This window comes from Corylus avellana, chromosome ca7 (assembly GCF_901000735.1).
Source record: "Corylus avellana chromosome ca7, CavTom2PMs-1.0".
Lineage (NCBI taxonomy): Eukaryota > Viridiplantae > Streptophyta > Magnoliopsida > Fagales > Betulaceae > Corylus > Corylus avellana.
This window is the reverse complement of record NC_081547.1, coordinates 17,091,231-17,112,365: the sequence shown is the minus strand read 5'-3', so window position 1 is coordinate 17,112,365 and position 21,135 is coordinate 17,091,231. Positions and strand designations below refer to the sequence as shown.

Sequence of the window (21,135 nt, the reverse complement as noted above, 5' to 3'; positions counted from 1 at the left end):
CAGTCACTGTGTGTGGTGAAGAGCATTCTCCCGTAGGACAGGAGGGCGCGAACTTGGCCGGAACTAGCCCTTATGTAGCCGATTTCGGTGCAGTCCGGCTGCTTCCAGACGTGGATGCGGCGGCTCTCGGAGCCAGTGAAAAGAAAATCTTTAGTGAGTGCGATGGAGAAGATGTTACCTTCACGGCGGTGGAGAGAGGCGATGCAATGGTAAAGAAGGGGTTGAGAGGGCGATGTGCGGATGGGGGAGAGCGCCCAGGGTGTCTCGGGGCTCATAGGGTGAAGTGGGATTGATGTTGCTGAAGCAGAAGATGGCCTTGGAGAAGAAAACTGGATGATGTTCGGCTCAGATGAATTCGAATGAGCGCCGCCGCCGCTATAGGAGACTACTCTTCTTGGTATATTGATGTTCTTCCTTTCTTCATCTGTGAAGCTTCTTAGGTCCATGACCAAAGAGAAGGGTGCAGATAATTGTGCTGTAAAAACTGATGGATCAATGGCTCTTTTGCTTTGTATCAACTTCAATGTTCGGGGCTGTCTAAACTCTAAAGGGACCAGTTAATTAAGGCTCTTTACAAAGGCATTCAAATTTACATAACTAATTTACTTTCATCTATTAAAATAAAAAATAAGTAATAAACATTAATTAATTAATATGATGTTGGTGAATGTTGCTTAGCTCACAATTTTCATTCTTCTTTTCTTTACAAGAAATCTATGCTTAATTAATTAATGAGATGGTTGTTGGCTACCATTCTTACTTTTGCATACTAGTATATGTATACAGTTTCGGGTATGGTGTGAACACTTTCTTCTAAGCCTCTTCACTCCTGGTTTTTTGCGCTTCCCAATGCATCTGCAACACAACGAACAATTAAGAGAACTTGCTAGAATGTTCCGGCAAATTTTTCTCCAATGCCTAAATTAGGTCATTTGATTCAAGCATATGCTCAAAACCCAAATTATCTATTCTATCCGTTCTACATGGTGTAAGGGCCAATTTGTAGGCTGGGTTGTAGAGTTAGACTTGAACTAGGTCTCTTTCTTCAAATTGATGTAAGAATGCTTCTTTCTAATTCGGCCACAACCTTAGTCAGATTCTCAGCGTTGTCCTGATGGCCACATCCTCACCGGTTATCTTTCTAGTATTTCTCCCGCTGAGAGTTATCTTTGTGATTCCCCCCCTCTTGACGACCATGACCATTTGAGCGATTACTTAATTTAGAGTCGTGATTGAGAGAACGCGGAGTGCTTAGCACGCTGTGAAGGAAAATTTTTTTAAAAAATATTTTAATGCAAAAGAAATAAATAAATAAATAAATTTGCACTGTGCTTTGCACGCCTCGTGCCCTTTTGTTTCACCCCTTAATTTATCAACCTTCTTCTCCCATATGTACGTCCCGGTTGACCCCCGAATGAGATTGCGCCAAGATCTGACATAAAAGATCCTCGTTCCACGGGGTCAAATTGGCTATTTGAGCTTCCAACGCCGCTATGCGTTCTCGATCTTCGCCGCCTTGTTGAGACGGGGGGTGTTGTTGATTGGCTTGGAGTACCGACTCCCCCTGAGTGCCCCTCTACTAGTTGCTGTAATTTTGTAGGTGTTTGCTGCAATTTTGTTGCACTTTTGCAAAAGTTGTTTTCTAGGTTTCTATTTGATCGTTTGTTAAAGATAGAAAGAGATGGTTTTAATTGTTTAATCAATATTTTAGCAGTTTATTCATTTAAAAAAAAAAAAATTTGTTAGATACTTTTATACATTGCCTACACAACTTTTTCCTTGTCATACTTAAATATTAAGTATGGAGTAATTTAGTATAGGTTCTTAGAGGAAATCTCGAACTCTTGATTTAAATAAACTTAAAAACGTCGCAAAACAACTCAAAAGACCCCTAAATTCTTAGTGGCCGAAAGACCCCAAAGTAGAAAACAAGTTACATGCAATTAAATATTAGTAAGACTTAAGAGCTGCCTCTGCCCACCACATCAATTTTCTCCTTTCCTTGCCAAACCCAACATGCTTCAAAAGTCCTTGAGTTTTTGTCGGTTAAAATTCTTCTGTTTTTTTTTTTTTTTCTTTCTCTATTTGAAGCAAAAATATTAACAAATAATTTAAGTAAATAATATTTTGAAAATTATAAAAATAGTATATATTATCAAAACCTTTTTTAAAAGAAAAGTAAAAAATACTTTTCAAAACACATTAACCTTAGCTCTGAAAATTGCTTTCACTATTAAAGCTATATGTATATATGTTGCTGCAACACAATCCAAGAAGGGCCCGATCGAGCACTAGAATCCCATGGAAATGATGGGACAAGGCATTGCATTTAATTGGATCACTCAAACCCACAACAACTACATAGCCATACTGGTATTATTCCTGGGATGCCCGTACTAGGGATTAAGCTTTTCCACTTGTGTCTCCATCGACAGGTGGGTTTTCTGGGTCTCCACTCCTGCCTTTTCCAATTCACAATCAAATGTTTGAGAACAAAAACAATCTTAATTGCCTCCTCTAAACCCATACTGGGACCTTTCCGTTTTTTTGCCAACCCCAACCATATTGAAACCACAATAAATGTAGGAAATTTACGTCTACAACTACAAAACTAACCAAACCAATGCTCATCTCAGACTCTTCATCCAGGCCATAAAGGAGAGAAGAAAAAAAAAAACAAAACAAAACAAAGATTTAATTTAAGGACTCCTTCCTACTCCTAACCTACCCTTACTTCTACTCGATCAACAAGCCATTATTAATTGGGCTTCATCAACAGGCCCAAGCTAGCTATTAAGCTGCTGTCTCTTTTGTTTTTTTTTTTTTTTTTTTTTCTTCCTAATTTTAGATACCCTTTTAGGTGGCGAGATCAATCCAAAAAAAAAAAAATCACAATTGGAGTTGTCTCTTTTTCATTGAAACTGAACCAACAGATTCACTTGAAAGCCCAATAATCACTGCTGAGGGCTAGTTTTTAATACTATTGGCCCACGAGGTACGAGCCCATCGAGCCGAAAGAGCCCAACCTTAGTGATGCAACAGTCTTGCCCCAACCCAAGATATCAACAAAACGGTCCACCATGTTATATGTTATATATGGTTGGAAGATTGCAACCCAGCTGAAATGGTACTTCTGAAAGTCTTCGATGCAGGCACCACTGCCAAAAACTCTTGGACTCTGAGTCCATCCTTTATTATCTCTGGAAGGTTGCCGATAGGCCAGGGTCGATCACCTATCTCATATCTTATTGAAGAGTCGATGACTCACTTTGAGTAGGCAAGATCGATCGCCCATCTTATATTATCTTGAGAGAAAGTCAGACAACCGGGCCAAGGTCAATCATCTATCCATGTAACAGATCTAATAATTTGTATATGAATTAAAATGGAGTTGAACTATCATAAATGAAAATTGGGATGAACGAACTGAAATTATTGTATTAACAAAATAGACATTCGAGGTGCCTGGCTGCCATTGAGTATTCAAAAACTCCTCCTTTTACCAAATAAGCTGATTACATCTTCCATGCCGAAAAGCATAAGCCTATGGATGATACTAACTATAATATGGTAAGACCCATTACAACTCAAAGGTCGAAGGCCCACTAACCTTCCAAGGCCAAAAGCCCATTAACCTAATATACCCATTACAATCCCATATCTCTTCGGAAGGTCCCTCACCGACCCTGAGCACACCTACACAACTAGCCAACTTTACTCTGACACACACATAGTGCTAATTCACTGAACAAAGTCCTACACAACCAGGCAACTTTTCTCAGTGACTCAGTCCCAAGAGGACAGAAGAATGATCATACACACAAACAGTGGATATCTAAAATCACCCTTTACTCAAAAAAAAAGAAAAAAAAAAAAGAAAAAGAAGCACACATAATTACAAAGTGGTCAAACAATATTTAAGAGGATTAATTAATGAACTAACAGGCCAAAAGATTATTATTAGGGAAAAATTGTACTTTATCTCCTTTAAGTTTCAGGAATTTTTCAATTTTAATCTCAAAGTTTAAAAATTGACAATTTAAATCTTCCGTTACTAATTTCCGTTAAATTGGACCGAAATTTTTTTTAAAAAAAAATCTGAGGATAATGATGTAATTTTATAAATTTTCGTCTATTTAGACGAAAAAATTAAACGAAGGGTTTAAATTGTCAATTTTTGAAACTTTAAGGAGTAGATTACCAATTTTTGACTTTAAAGTTAAAATTAAAAAACTCCTAAAATTTGAGAGGATAAACTCCATTTTCTCCTTATTATTAAGTTTCCTCTTCATACCTTACAAAGGAAAAGTCATCAATCCTATCCACTGATTTTTCAAAATGCCACAACTTCTTGACAATATGGTCGGTGGCGTTTGTGGCCCATTGAGAGCAATCTTATTGCCGCCCATGTCCCTTTCCTTTATCCATTATAATTTCCACCTCTTTCTCATGTCACTCACTCAAGCTACTCACATGCTGGAATCATTGATGAGCTTCCCGACAATTCTATTAAAGCATGTTACTGATGACAGCTAAGGGTATCTGATTGGCCTCATATGGGTCTACATTTTCCATTCCATAATTTATATATATTCCAAACAAATATATACTACGACAATAACATTACAATATGAACCACCCCATAATAATTATAAAAAACCACCTCAAATAAACCATATATTATCACATCTCTCTTACTCAACTATATATATAGTCTATATATATATATGATGGGAATATATGAGAGCTAGCTAGAAAGGGCATTTGTGTTATCTCAACTCCCAAGCACTACCTACTTAATTACTTCTCAATGGCCAGGATCGCCTTTGGAAGATTTGATGATTCCTTTAGTTTGGGCTCTTTCAAGGCTTATCTTGCAGAGTTCATCTCAACCTTGCTCTTTGTTTTTGCTGGTGTTGGCTCCGCCATATCTTACAGTTACTCCTCCTCTCTGTTTTTTTCCATTTTTTATTTTAGTAACAGGACAAGTAATACCCTTATGCCAATAAAGCTATGGCCTTACAAATTTAATTAATATTTCTCTTTTTTGTGTGTGGGGGTGACAGATAAGTTGACATCGAATGCGGCACTTGATCCATCGGGGCTAGTAGCCATTGCAATATGCCATGGTTTTGCTCTGTTTGTTGCAGTCTCTGTGGGTGCCAACATCTCCGGTGGCCATGTCAACCCAGCTGTCACCTTCGGATTGGCTCTTGGTGGCCAAATCACACTCCTTACTAGCCTCTTCTACTGGATTGCCCAGCTTCTTGGCTCCATTGCCGCATGCTTCCTCCTCAAGGCTGTCACTGGCCTGGTAACTTCAATATATATATATGATTTAACCTTTTCTTTTTTTTCTTTCTAAAAAGTGTAAAATTAATTAATTGTGCATTTTTCAGGCAATTCCCACTCATAGCGTGGCGGCAGGAGTGGGAGCCATTGAAGGAGTGGTGATGGAGATAATCATCACCTTCGCCTTGGTTTACACGGTGTATGCAACGGCAGCCGACCCCAAGAAGGGTTCACTTGGCACAATAGCCCCAATCGCCATTGGTTTCATCGTCGGTGCAAACATCCTGGCTGCCGGCCCATTCTCCGGCGGATCCATGAACCCGGCACGGTCATTTGGGCCTGCTGTGGCCAGCGGTGACTTCCATGACAACTGGATCTACTGGGTTGGGCCTCTCGTTGGCGGTGGGCTTGCTGGGCTTATATATGCCAATGTCTTCATGTTCTCTCACCATGCACCTCTCCCCAATGACTTCTGATCATTTCCTTCTAAATCCTTTGTCTTCTCTATCTCACTCCATATGTCTTTCTATTCTAATAAAGGGGGATAAGCAATTTTTGCTCTTCTTTCCTTTTTCTTTTTTTTTTTTTTAGTTTTTATTTATTTTAGGTTGGTCTTGTTTAATTTGTCCTTGTAAAACCTTTGTTGGGTTCAAATGTTGCTTTATGGAAATGGATGAACTTGGTTGATGTTACGTGTATCAATGGTTTTCTCCTTATCGTCTTGTATGTGTTGTGGAGGGGAAGGGAGGGGAGGATGGCCCATCTTTGCAATAATGCAACCACTCCTTTGGACACACGTAAATGATGGCTTCCACTTCTTTTATTTTTTTTTTTTAAAATGAAAATAATTCTTTTACCAACTTTTTTCTTTTGTGTAATTGTGTGTGTTTTATTGTATTGTCTTATTTACACGGCAATGGTAGCCTTTTACATAGCATTATTGATAAGGAAAAGGAATGAAAATACGGTTAAATGCCTTTGAGGTACTTGTGATAAAACATAATATCAAACAATTACTTCGGTTTCAAAAAATATCATATGCCCTTTCAAAATTGTCCATAAAAAATATAATGACAAATTTATCCCTAAAAAAGCGGGCTCCTCTCCATTTCAATTGAGCCATCTCACAAGTAGTACCTATATACATCCAATAAATGCCGAAGATACGTCAAACCAATCAGCAGCAACTGTGCCATTATCCAAAAACTTCGCCATTATCCAAAAACTTCGCACAAATAGTACCTCCCGGTTTAGTTTCCCCCACCTTTATTCTCCTGTATTTACTCAAAAAAAAAAAAAACATATTTCCAAATTAAATGGTGAAGATTTTTCTATATCTTTATTTATTACATCATTATTTTCAAATCAATACCACCCTAAACTACCCAACAATGTCAAAGTCCCTAATTTCTATCATTTACTTTGAAAACAATGGTTCAAATCTAAAGAAATTTATTCAGCAGAATATCCAAAGAAGTCTAGAGAATTCTGATGTTAAGAAATGTCAATTAAATACACGTTGTTATAGACTTATAGTGTGAACAAAAGATGGTTGGATTCAATGGTGAAATTTCTCTTCAAGAAAGTCACAATAATATTTCCTATTTTATCTGCTTTATAACCATCTTTAATGTGATTTATCATGTAAAATAATTGCGCTAATGTTGGGAAAATTCATAATAACGTAAATTTACTTGATTGCAATAAAAAATAAAAATAAAAAAGGTCTTAGAAAGCTCCTTGAAGGCAGTATTTTTATATCATCTCCTAATGATTTTTTATATATACACAATGGTTCCAAAACTTAACATTAATGATTAATAGACGACAAAAAAAAATGTTTTATGAGGACTCTGATCCAAACTCTAACTCCAACTCTGACTTGAGATCTGATGGCGATACTCTTTCATAATTCCATTCATGCCCTTTCCATTCAGGTAGCTGTTGGACCACAACCTGCACCAGAGGAAAAAAGAACCCATATTTCATATTTGATAACAAAAATTCTCTAATTAATTTAATTAATGTCTAATTTTCTGGACCATAAAAAGATGTGAAAGAAAGATCACAAACCAGCCCTGTAGAATCTGGTTTACCCACTGTAGTTTGGCAAGCAAGTCTCCAGTTCTTTCGTTTCTGCATGCAAAATTACCCAATGAATATATATATATATATAATGTTAGGCCTTGACAACATTAATAACCTGAATAAGCAATAATCGTCAAAAGAAGTAATGTAATAGTCCTAAGAATTATAAAGCATTTCAATTAAACATAATCTGTTAACCCCGCGAAGAGAAAAAACACAGAGGTGTCTTCTTTATAGTTTCTTACGGTCTCCAGTTTGGTGGTTTTGTTTTAGATCTAGTTCTTCATACTCATATCTACTTGTTCCGGCCGGCATCTCCGCTTCCATTGTTTCTACGCCAATTTACCAACGGAGTCTTGCATGCCGAAGCGTGTTTCTCACGCGCCAAAATGTGGATCTCACATGCCAAATCATGTCTTCTCGGGGATGTCTACAATGTCATGTTCCTCTACTACTGCTTCTGGTGGGTTTTGTTGTTTTTAGTTTTTTGCTTTAATTTATTTTTCGTTCTTTTTGTCCTTTCTTTTGAGCTGAGGACGTGAGTTGACTCCTAACCTTTGGACTGAGGAGGATTAGATAGGTGTGGGAGATTATTTTTTCACGGCCGAAAAATAAGTTTTGAAAATTTTGGTTACCCATGTCTTAAATCTAGTATGTCTAGAGCATATATGTTTTATAACTGAAGTTGTACATGGGTTAGCGGAAGCTGATGTCATAGATAGGATTTGATTATAAGAATTTTTTGATTGTATCTATGACTTTGTAATTTCATAGCATTTAGTTATGTTTTATCAAAGCTTTATACTTTGTGATGTAAAAGTTTTTTATGCTCTTGATTTTTTATCAAAGAATTTTGAAAATTTCCCTTTTTTTTTTTAAAAAAAAAAAGGCATTTCAATTATGATTATACTTAGGGTTGTAATTGAATCGAGCCGAGTTGAACTTTAGGATTTTAAGACTGGCTTGTTGACGAAGATGCTTATTCGAGCTGAGTTATGAAATGCGTGTTCAAGACTAGCTCGTTAGACGCTTGGGCAGGCGAGCTCGAGCTCATTGAGAATGCTATTCAAGTCGAGTTGGGCTTAACTCGACCTTGAGTTAAGATATTAAATATTAAGTAACTAGATAATATATTAGTTTATGAACTAACTAGATAGTATGTTAACTAATACACACATATATAGAAATATTAAGTAAGCTATATAACATATATTACTTAATTACTAATCTGCATACTTAAATTTATATAACTAATTTTTAGTATATATATATATATATATCTCGATTTTCACCGGCGAAGTCAGTTATGTATCGTTCTTGTCGAGTGAGTTTCTATAATGCTTGGCTTGAGTTTGTATAGCATCAAGCTAGAATTCGGGTCAAGCTAAACTGAGTGGGTTGTCGACCGGACTAGTTTATTTACAGCCATAATTATACTGATGGTAATTTTGTTAAGAGTGTATTGATTATCTTATATTATGAGATTTGATATTGTAATCAGATTAATTTCATGGTATCAAATATATGATATTACAAGATTTGATTGTAATCTTCTACCTTTTAATTAGATTGTAATATTGTATGAGTAATGCTATAAGTCTCTCATGTGTCTATTCAAGAATGATGTGGCTCTTAAAATCACTATTTAGCTTGTAATTGATAATTATTAGATTTTGATTAAATGATGATTTTAAAAGTCACCTCATTTTAAAGTGATACAAGAGTGACTTCTCCAATCACTTCATCTACCTTAGTTCTCCTATAAATAGGAGGAGATTGTTATATTGTAAAGGACACCAAAAAAAAACAAAAAACAAAAAAATAAAATGTAACCCTTTGGGTTTGGACTTTATCCGATGGACGTAAGTCATAGACCAAACCTATTTTATTTTATTTGGCATTATATCTTTTTTCTTTCAAATTTTTTTATTGTATTAATAATATTGTAAACATAGATAAAATGTTACTAGGCACTAGTACCTTATCTACGTACCTTCTTAGTTAGTTTTTCCTTCTCTTTGTCCGTGCGAGGGTTTAGAAGCTCCTCCCCTTGAATAATCTAAAAATACACCAGAAATCAATCACAATAATATATACATTTGTAAATATAACCAACTGTTTTTTTTTTTTTAATAAAAAAATAATAATAATAATAAATATGGAGATTATGGAAATTAAGCTCACCTCCACCATACACGTCGCACAGGTTCCACCTCCCGCACAATTCAACAGAGGTCTAGCCTGATCAACATATATATTATATATGTAATTATAAATATTAATAAAATAAGATAAATTTAATTAAAGATTATAAAATGAAACTTACGTATGGTCCATACAAATCAATATTAGAATCCAACATTATGTTCCTAAGTTTCTGGCCACCGCATGCTTTTCGAAAATGTACGTCAGGCGTTCCATCCGGTAGCAACACAGACTAAAAAACATTAAGGAATTAACACAAATAATACACGATTTAATTAATTAATTAATCAAAGGTTTGATGTAATTATAATTATTTATTATTTGAACTTACACTGACAAAAGCGAAAGCCACCGCAGGTGGTTCCTCTGCCTCTATGCCTTGGGATTCACCTCCGGTGACTGTGCCGACAGCTCTTATTTTTGAGGTTTTGAAGGTTTTGTGGGAGTTGTTGGTCGTAATGTATTTGATGTTGTTGTTAAAAGAGGCTGAGAAAGAAGATAATGCATAACAAGAAGCAAGTTGGAAAGTTCCCATTTCTGATATTTCAAAGATAAAAAAAAAAAAAAAGAAAAAGAAAAAGAAAAAAAAGAAGCTTCTGTACAAGAAATCCTTCCTTGGTAGTATTATAATGGTGGGTGGTGGTGCTTCTCATTTGTTATCTTATCTGATCTGATCTCCAGAGTCTAGTGTACAAGTTTCAGTGGGCCTATTAACCTCAAAGTCCAGCCAGCACGAGCACTCTATATAAAAACATGGCCCAACTATTATACTAAGACGTTAGAGATCCCTTCTAAAAAAGGAAAAATATATTATAAACCCTATAGAGAAGGGCCCTTGATCCGAAAGAGGAGCGGTTAAGGATCAGGATCGCCCCGGCTATTGGTAGAAAATTGCCAGCCAAATTTTCTTGAAATCCTGGCCTTCAGTATCATTTATTTTATTCTTTTGTTTATATTTTCTTTTTAAACTTTAAATAATATTTTATTATTTGTGAGACACGTAGTGGCTTGTAGACCCTTAGATGATATTGAAGGGCCAGGATTTCAAAAAAATTTGGTTGGCAATTTTCTCCCCATTGCTTGGAATCCTAATCCGTTAGACAAAAGGATGGAACAAAATTGTCTTAATTTTTACACCTTTTTTGCCAAAATAGCTCCTCTAATCCATTTTCCCCTTAATCAGCCTTCCACCTTATGGTTTACGACCCCATGCACCTTCATGATTTTTCACTCTTTAACCCTCATGCATGTGTATAATATGGCATACACATCTATATAATGATGAGAATAACTTTAATCATGATGTGGTATAAATCTATTAATTTATAGCATCCAATACAACTTTGACAGATCAGCTTATTTCACTAAATAGAATAAACACAAAACACTAGGAGCTTGTTTGGCAAACTACAACGCAGCTCCCAACATGCCAACGCACTGTTCCTATTTCAGACCTCATGCAGTGCCATCCTGCAACCAAAGCCCAGCTTTTGACTTGAAACACCTGCAGCCTTGATAAACAAAACATGCAAAATGACCCAAAAGCCCTCAGGTCAGAAATATCCAAAGTGGCTTGACCTTTCTTCTATTCCTCCTCTCCTCTTATTCAACTAAACGGAAAGTCGCAACTTTCTCCCTCTTTTCACACAAGCGGTAGCAGAAACTTCTTGCACTAAAAAAAAAATGTCTTCTTCCTCCCTCGCAATGATACGTCTCCACCTATTTTTTGCTTAACACCATCACCATTTGTGTTTCACCCCCCTTCCTATTTTCGTTATTCTCTTTCTCCTTTCTTCTATTCTTCTTCCAGCACACATCTCGTCCCTGCTCCCTCATGAGAAGCTATGTTCAGATTTTGGTGGAGGGTTAGCCACGACGTACGACTACCACATATTCTTAAAAACATTCAAAAGCCAGTTATGGCTCAAGAGAGCTCCAGACAATCACTGAGGACATCTCCCCGACCAATATCGAAGAGAAAGGTTGGCTTAAAACCATTTCCCTGTCAATAATTTTGGGCTTTTTTATAGTGATTTGCTCTTCTTTGTTCTTATAGTTAATGTGCATGATAAAGATCTATAAAACTAGGCATTTTCAGCTGTGCTCTTTTCGAGAATTTTTTTTTTTTTTTTTTAATTAGGCTACTTGTAACATATTTAATGTAAATGTAAATCCAGGGGCGGAGGGAGGGGGTCGCGAGGGTTCAAATGCCTTCCTACACCTCCAAAAATTCCTCCAAGCCGACAATATGGGTCAGCTTGGAGGCATATATATATATATTTGAATTGTATAAAGTATATAATAATAATTACCTGAAATTATGAATGAACAACAATAACGCTTTCTTTTAAATTTTAAGGGCTTGTTTCGGATTTCATTAGAGAGCTTCTACATCATTGCTTTAAAAAAAATATTGATTACCATTCTAGTGATAGAGATCATGTTTTCGAACGACACCGAAATTACCATACATTTACATTTTTTATTAGTACAATTATAAGAACTAATAGCATTATGTGTACATGTTAAAGAGTTTTGTTAAGGTTTGGCACGGGCGAACCGCAGTGCAGGTTTTTTGAATGGTTTGACGCCCTGTTATGTGAAGGCTGTCGCGATCTTATGCCTGAGTTAACTACAAAAAATCAATTGTTGGGCGATGAACTTATGAACAGAGACGCAACCATCAGGCGATTATAGTTCATCGTGGTTGCATTATGTGCCTTACTCCTGGGGATTATGTTGGCCCCAAGCATACTTCCTAGCGGATCATCGGACGGTAGTTGTAAACATATGTTGCCATTCTAGATATGTTAATATCTTCCAGATATGAGCTTACTTACTGTAATTTAGTTGGAATTAGTATCTACGTTGTGGCAGACCAATTTTCGTTTGAAACTTGCTACTGTCTGTTCAAATTATATGGGACTTAATTTGTTAACAATATACCTTTAACATACTCTAATACGTTGATGTCCTAATACATTCTTGCCAGTGGCAGAGCTAGGAGTTCATCTTTGGAGGTACCGTTGACAGCATTGTTTTTTTTTTTTTTTTGGTTTTTTTCTTTTTCTTTTTCTATATATATTATATGTGATAAAAACAATTTAAAATAGAAATGAAAAGTTTTATTACATAATGTTTAAGAAAAGTTATATCAGAGAAACTTAATAAATATGTATCAATATTGATATATTAGTAAGATAACACATAGGTACTAATAAAAAGAAAACATACGGTTAAAGTTGTGCAAAGCCTAAAAACATATGGTGATATATATTTGGCGTAAAAGCCCTTTAACAATTCAACCCATTTAAAAAACTAGCAATTTTCCAACTAAAAACGCACAACTGTGAATGCAAAGCATAAAAACACATGACAGCTATTTCCCCATTAGCTTGTTTGGATTGCCATCACTTGACACGTGGTCATGGAAATATGAGCTTTTCAAGGCTTTTGTTGCCATTCCACTTTCCCGAATTCAATCTTCCAGCAACTTCTATACCAATTCATAGCCGTTGGCTATGTTGTATACCTCTTATAGAAAGTACGAGGAAAATAAAGATGATAAAGAGAAGTTGATGGAGAGGAGAAGAAGACTTTTTTTTATTATTATTATTATTATTTTAATGTTTGGGGGTGCCGTGTCACCCCCAAACACTAATGTGGCCCTGCCACTGATTCTTGCCTATACGTTCGACTCATTGTTGTTTCGATCATTTGTTATCAAGACAATTAAATCTCATCTAATCCAATTGCATCGACACGAATGTTTTTTTTTTTTTTTAATTAATTGACATGTCCGCCCAAGAGGCCTGGTTGCAGATAATGATTGTGCATAATAGACATCGATCCACTGTTGAATATATAACATAGTTGTAGCAATTCTACTATTACAACCAAAAAAGTAGTAGGCTAAGGCGCAAAGTCTATAACATATTATAACTTAAACATCAAGCCCAACATTAATGATAGTAATCAAAGAACATTGATAAACCGACTTACAAAAATATCTATATACAACACATATATATTATACCAAAAAAACAAACTAAAAGTTCGATGTAGCTCCAACATGAACCATTCAGACTGAACGGTACTCCACAAGTGTTCCGCCACCGCGGCTCGGTAAGCAAGCATGTATTCTTTACTTGTCTTCGTGCGGTCTGGTCGTAGTCCTGGCTCTACATATTGAATCCTTGGCATACGATCACGCAATGACATATCAACCCAATCTTGGTTATCTATCTGTTGTAGAGCTTCCTTAAATAATGAATCAGTTTTACTGCAATCCTTGCGAATAAAGTTGTGAACTGCGCAACACGCTACCACAAATAGTCGTTGGTTCTCAATCGGATACGGTGGCATATTTTCGAATATTTAAAATTGAGCCTTCCAAATACCGAACGTTCTTTCAACAACTGATCGAAGGGAGGAGTGCCTATAATTGAACAACTCCATCGCATTTCTAGGTTTGACCCCCGATTTACGAAAGGCTTCTAAATGGTATCGTTCGTTGCGGTGTGGAGGTAGAAACCCCTTGTAGCAACTATATCCAGAGTCCACCAAGTAATAATTTTCTACACAACAAAATACATTTTCGCAAGACATCAAAGGTACAATTGCGAATTAAGTCACACAGCTCATGCAAATTGCACAAAACAAACATAATTTTTTATATTGTACCTCCGACTGGGGTTGGAAAGCGGACTTTAGGATCGTTAATGCACTCCAAGAAAACGCGCGAGTCATATGTGCTGCCCTCCCAACCGGAGTAGACGTATGTAAAGCATAGATCGAAATCCACCACACACATGACATTCTGTGTTGTTGTTGACTTTCGACCTCGATAGGGCACACTATTCTTACCTCGCACCTTCGCTTTAATGTGAGTGCCATTAATAGCTCCAATGCAATCCTAAATTCGAATAACCAAAACTTATTTCAACATATAAATGTATAAAGTCAAAAGAAAATAAAAATAAAAATAAATACAAAGACAAAAGGTTTAAGAAAAAACATGTACGTGTAATAACAAAATAGCGGCTTACCGCGAACCACGGGTAGTATATGCTATTTTTCATGACGTATGGGTGAGGCACTTCTGCTGCAGTTGGTTGTATGATTTTCCCAAGGTAGCATAGCGATGTCGCAACCGCATTAACATACTTGCTTATTGTTTTCAACTAGCGTTGTAACCTATCAGCCACGTCCCTTTGCTTGTGGCCATGTGCCATTACTAAGCAAAATGCAGCTACTTGCTCCGTTATCTTAACATAACGACTGCTTCGTAGAAAATCATTCATTTTCAATGTGTTACACAAGTTCAAGAAGGTCCTTGGTGACATCCGAAATCGCTCGTAGCATGTTGTTTCATTATGGTGTGTAAGCACCCAGTGTACCCACATAGGACCAGTTAACTTTGAATCCCTTTGTCGTCTGCCTGCCACCCTAACTACCTCCGGGTGCGCTAAGTGTTTGTAGTATTCTTCCACCAGCTCCAATATGCGAAGGAGCAGCATCTCCAACTCTTCAGTAAGTTGTGGATCCGTATCGACGTCATCGTCACCTCCAAATTCTAAGCTATCCGAACTTGAATCAGGTAATGGATCGAGGGTATCTTCTCAGTGTGTAAACCTAGCATAACCAGCCGATGTTCCAGCTTCATTCATGGTTATAAACCTACACTTTAAACCAGTGTATAATGTCACATTGCTATTCAATATTCATCACATGCCACGTTAAAATAAACAACTTCAATATACGAATTGTGTAAATATAATTAAAATTTATCACCCAACACAGTTTAAGGGAGTAAGTAACTTGCTATGATATGATTAACTAAACACAGTCATAGTTAACATACAAATAGTCATTAAGCCATGATAGTATAATTGAACACACATTAAAACAAGTAGTACGCCCGAAAATGTTGACGTCCCAATAATCAACAAGACGGAGAAGGTGAACAAAATATACACTAGAAATAGTGTTTATAGTCATGTGCACAGTCATAGTCAGGCGAAATGCAAGACAACAACCAACCACGTTGCCTCTCATCAGTCATTTTAAGGCCTATCTTAGCCCAATTTTCATTCTCGATGGCCCTACACGCCTTAAGATATGCAGAAATGGGTAATGACATCTCCTTCGCTAATACGTTAATTTTGTCTATGACATCTTCTGAAGGACATTGGGTAGGGGGGCCCCTTGAGAAAGAGCATCCCCAGGTGAAGCTACGTCATCGCTTAGATTCATTTTCTTCTCATATTGATGCTGTAAGAAGTTTAATTAATCCATGCAAAGCCTAAAAATTCTAGTGCCCACTGAGCTTGAACGCTTGCTGCCCCACGATGACTGTGTCGGGGATGCGTGCCTCTTTGCCTTCCCTTTTGCTTTTGACCTTGATGGGGAACATGAATTGGGCTGAGTTAGATCTACGATTGCGGGTGAGAGATTCAGATCGACTCCCCATTTACGACGTTCAAAACCTAGAGGGGATTGTGTGCTAGCATACCGCAACTGTCCAGTGGCTGTTGACCCCTCAAAGACGTAGCACAGTCTATCCCAATTCGCAGGTGGCCCAAGTCGAAATTTGTAGTATTTACACAACCCCGGTGTCTACAAAAAACCAAAGAATGAACAATCAATCACGTATATAATAATCAAAAGTCAATGTGCATACCAATAAATTTGAATGTCAATTGTACGGACTTACCGTTCAAAAATGCTCCCATTGATCTGGACTCAGTACAATCGTTCCCAGCTCGTCATCCCACCCATACCTCATACCATGCTGCTAATTTTTCAGTTGGGTGTAATCCCTATGCAAATATTTCAGATAAGCGATCTTTCGAGATACCTAGGTTGATATGTAGCTACTGCCATCCGACAGACGTTTGTTTAGCTTGTTGGTTATACGAGGTATTAGCTCTTTCCCATAAGGTGGTCGAACACCTTCTTCTTGGAGAGTAATAAGAACTGCTAGCAATGTGTCCTCATGCTCTGGTTACCATTTTTGATTCTTGGGAGGTGAATGGACCTGTGAAGGGGATGGGGTACCCTTGCCCGCCTTCCTTGGAGACTTGCGTGGTGTAGTAAAGTAGGACATCTGCGAATACAGTTATAAAATATTGGACATATTGCTTAAAATAGTATACGTTACAAGTGTAAGCCATTATCATCAAACTAATAAACAGAATGCTGAAATTATATATGAACACAAACAAATGCAATCAAAGAAACATGATGGTTTAAGAAGATTGCACAACCTACCTGTGGTTGTTTCACTTGGTGTGGTCGTAGATTATACCCATCGTACTGCAAAATAAATGATATCCATATTAGTGCTTTACAATTATTATTTCATAATCCCACCGTATAGGTAAAGGAACAACAAAAGAGGTGGTCAGACCTTCAAGGCCCAAGTTTTATTTGCATTTTCATTTAGAAGTTAATTTGTCTAACACTTGGTACACGATTTGAAATAATAGAAATGAAATGTTTAGATGCACAAAGATGTCCGCCAATAATCATGTACAAGTTATATTTATACCACACCCTACACGATACCTAACCCTTCTTTTAAAATATAATAGCTTTTATATGTCCAATTCTTCAACTAATGGTTTAGACTTGTAAAAAGTAACTGGTTGTTTCTGATTAACTAAAAAATGTTATTGAATGTTCAAATTATAAAATAACAATTAATAAATATTGTAATTTGTAATCAAATGATTATTTGAAACTCAATTGATGTTCTTTCTTTTTTCTTGTATTAACTCATGTACCTCCTAGTTAAGCAAATATTTGACAACATTGTTTGACTCAATCCACTAAAATTATACCTACAGAGAGACGAAGAGATGAAAGAGAAAATTACAACTTAACACTTAGCACTTACCGTTCTCTTAGTGCTAAGTGAATATTATTTTCTATTTGAATTGTGAAAGAAATAAGAGTCACTTTCTTTTTTGCATTTGACTAAAAATCACATCTCCTTAAAACCAAGTCACTTCATTGACTCTCCTTTTGTTTCCATAAGTTGTTACTTTGGTTCGTGAAAGGATACACATTCCTTGTATATTACGAGCTTATACTAATTAAATATGTTCGACAACAAATTGTCCGAATCAAAATAGCATGTTAATAGAATATGCCTTTCATTTTTCATTGCACTGGCTCAACACAAGTGTAAAAGGGTAAATTGTCCTATAAGGCGTAAGTTCTATGTAAAAATAAAGGTAAATTTCATAAATTTAACAACTCTTGAGGAGTAATGTGAACTTGACTATCCCATTTACAAAAAGAGAACTTTACAAACGTAAAATTTGTAAAAAAAAGACCAATATCCTAGCATTTAAAAATTATCTTTCTTCTCTAAAGACAATCACACCAACACCACTTCTCTTATACCTTCTCACTTATGCAAATTGGTTTGTACAACAAATGCTACACACAACACAGGAGCATTCTTATACAATGTAAAATCAAAAAATTCAAAAGAGTTGGTACTAAACCCTTCATAAAAATACTGCACGTTTAGAGGGAAGACGAAGGAATTGTGCAGTGTTGGATAATGCTCTCATTTCCAAACTCAACCAGTAAAATGACAATATGCAGTAAACACATGCATGAAAAAAACTAAGGAAGTTTAACCCACTCACCTTGGTCGTCGATCTAGTCTAGGGAGGTATCTTTGCGTGTCTCGTACTGTCCTGATGCATATTACAGAAATAGAGAGCAGTGGGTTTTTTCAGCCAGGGATTACAGCCTATTGGAGCGAGAAGAATAGAGAGTAGTAGGTTTTTCCAACTATATATATATATATATATATATTCTGTCTATTCTAATGAGGTAGTGAAACACCGATTCGCAAGAGATCAACTCACCGGCGGCACACAGGTTCAGAGAGAGAACCCAGTCACCAAGCCAATGAAGGTGCGGTTGATTCCCTTTCCCATTTGATCGTCACATATGCTGGGACAGAGAATGGGGAAAGGGCAAAGAGAATGACGAAAATAGGAAGGAGGGTGAAACACAAATGGTGATGGTGTTAAGCAAATAATAGGTGAAGACGAATTAGTGCGAGGGAGGAAGAAGACATTTTTTTTTAGTGCAAGAAGTTTCTGCTACCGCTTGTGTGAAAAGAGGGAGAAAGTTGCGACTTTCCATTTAGTTGAATAAGAGGAGAGGAGGAATAGAAGAAAGGTCAAGCTACTTTGGATATTTATGACCTAAGGGCTTTTGGGTCATTTTGCATGTTTTGTTTATCAAGGCTGTAGGTGTTTCAAGTCAAAAGCTGGGCTTTGGTTGCAGGATAGCACTGCACGAGGTCTGAAATAGGAACAGTGCATTGGCGTGTTGGGAGCTGCGTTATAGTTTGCCAAACAAGCTGTAGATCATCTCACCCAAAACTAGACTCTCAGTGCGTTAAGGACAGCAATACCACAAGAGAGTTGCTGGTGTGTGGTCGTTGCACAAAAGCCAACTTTTGTGCAAACCACTCAGCATCTGACACATCATCTATTTCAGAAAATTGCAAAAAAAAAAAAAAAAAAAAGCATGTTTGCAAAGTATAGGATTAATTCCCCACATAGCCATTTAGCCACCATCAGCCTCCGTCAATCGCCGCCAACCTCCGCCAATCGCCGCCGATCGAATCGAACCGTCGCCCACCACCCAATCAGATCTCTCTCCCTCTTTGACTCCACTGGCATGGGTGGCCGCCAGTGGTGGCTGGGTGGCCGCGCGCCACCCTAAGGGGTTGGCTCGCGGCCACCCCCTAGGCGCGACCACCCTAGATGGCCTCGGGTTGCTCGCGCGGCTACTACGCGGCCATTTAGGGTGGCTGGTGGCTCGCGGCCACCCCCAGGCCATAGGGGGTGGCTGCCCCAGGCCACAGGGGTGGCTCGCGGCCACCCCCAAGCCATAAAGGGGTTGTTCGAAGCCACCCCCAGCCAATGGAGGTGGTGGTGAACCGCCCCCACCTCCCTATCCCACCCTCTACATTTTTTTTTTTAAAAAAAAAATTAATAAAACCTGATATAATCAGGTGTGGGTGTTTATTTGTTCTTAGAGTGTTCTAGCTGATGTGGCAACCAATGAATGGTTTGCACAAAACCCTTGTTTTATACACAGATCACATAGAAGTTATTTCCATATCACAAACCTATGTTAAAGCAACCAAAACCAGATTTTCCATAGCTTCTCCCTTTCTTGCAATACACAAAATACCCATCTCTCTCTCCGCCAACGACGGCATCAACGGTGCCACAAAACCCAACGACTTCATCAAAATAGCAAGCCTTGCCTACCTCTTCCTCTTCAAAACCATAGCCAAAACCAGATCTTCCATAGCCTTTCTACCCCTTCTTCCAGTGCACAAAATGCCCATCTCCCTCTCTGCCTGCTACAGCGTCATCGAAGCCACAAAACCCAACGACGCCATCTGAATAGCAAGTCTTGCCGCCCTCTTCCTCTTCAGAACAGTATGTCGTTAGGAAGAAAGAAAATTTTCTCCCTCTGATGTGTGATAAAGCCAGTGGTTTTGTGTTTGTGATAAAGACGATGGTTTTGGCTCCCGTCAATGGAAAAGGAGGGAGGAGGGTGTAGGTGGATCTGGTGATGTTGATGGGAAACCAATGGGTTTGCTAATCCTATGTTTTTTGTTTTATTTTGTGTTTTAATTCGATGTGTCTAGGGCTGTAAACGAGTTGAGCCGAGTTTTAGCAATCCTGGATCGGCTCGTTTTAGAGGGCATATAATCGAGCCGGTCTTAAGCTTGAGCTGAGTTGGGAAACCCTTGCTCGAACTCAACTCGTTGGGCAATTATATTGGCTCGGGATCGAGCTTGGGTTCACTAGAATGGAATATTCGAGCCAAGTCGAGTACTCGAGTGGCTCGACTCGACTCGAGCTCGAGCCCAGTTAACAAGTCATGTTGATTAATCCACGAACCCGTGGTGAGGCTCTTTTGTTACTTTATTAAGCCCAAGACTCGATCATCTAAATTGGCTACAAGACTCGTTGGCGCCGAGGAAGAAGGTGTAATGACACGTATAGGACTTGGACCGGCAGCAAAAATGTAAATCTGCTTCGGAAAAAGCCGATCTAAGAACCCTTGCAAAAACCAACAAAGCCAAAAGATTTGGGAGGAAAACGAACAGAGATGTGGAGTAGACGGCCAAAGCAGTGGAGGAGGCTGGGCACTGCTACTGGATTCTAAGCAAAATCTAAAGCAAAAGCAAGAAAAAATGGGAAGAAACCATCCTTCCTCCCTTTTGGATCGCACTAGAAGGGGGCTAGGGTTTTTTTCTTTGTAATTACTTATATCATACATTTCTAGTCCTATGTTTTGTAATTTAGTATATATTAAGTAATAGGGAAAAATATAAAAAAGCCCCCCAAACTACCAGCCGTTTGCGATTTAGCCCCCTGATGTTCCAAAACTCATAAAGTAGCCCCCCAAACTACCAAAATTTTGCATTTTGGCCACTCCGTTAGTCAAAACCGTTAGTCTGGACGGAAACCTCGAAACGACGCCGTTTTATTA

At 37.7% G+C, this 21,135-nt stretch overlaps 2 protein-coding genes across 2 annotated transcripts; one reads left to right on the top strand and one right to left on the bottom strand.

Moving 5' to 3' along the window:
• The first annotated feature begins 4,695 nt into the window (after positions 1 to 4,695).
• On the top strand, positions 4,696 to 5,984 carry LOC132186733 (aquaporin TIP2-1). The gene is made up of 3 exons (XM_059600759.1): positions 4,696 to 4,937; positions 5,067 to 5,314; positions 5,400 to 5,984. Exons 1-3 carry the CDS (start codon positions 4,811 to 4,813, stop codon positions 5,766 to 5,768), a joined length of 744 nt encoding a protein of 247 aa, XP_059456742.1. The 5' UTR covers positions 4,696 to 4,810; the 3' UTR covers positions 5,769 to 5,984.
• Positions 5,985 to 7,029: 1,045 nt separating this feature from the next.
• LOC132187536 (photosynthetic NDH subunit of subcomplex B 3, chloroplastic) lies at positions 7,030 to 10,176 on the bottom strand. The gene is made up of 6 exons (XM_059601880.1): positions 9,917 to 10,176; positions 9,707 to 9,817; positions 9,565 to 9,621; positions 9,374 to 9,439; positions 7,366 to 7,428; positions 7,030 to 7,248 (listed from the first exon to the last, which is right to left on the bottom strand). Exons 1-6 carry the CDS (start codon positions 10,118 to 10,120, stop codon positions 7,135 to 7,137), a joined length of 615 nt encoding a protein of 204 aa, XP_059457863.1. The 5' UTR covers positions 10,121 to 10,176; the 3' UTR covers positions 7,030 to 7,134.
• Between the last annotated feature and the right edge of the window lie 10,959 nt (positions 10,177 to 21,135).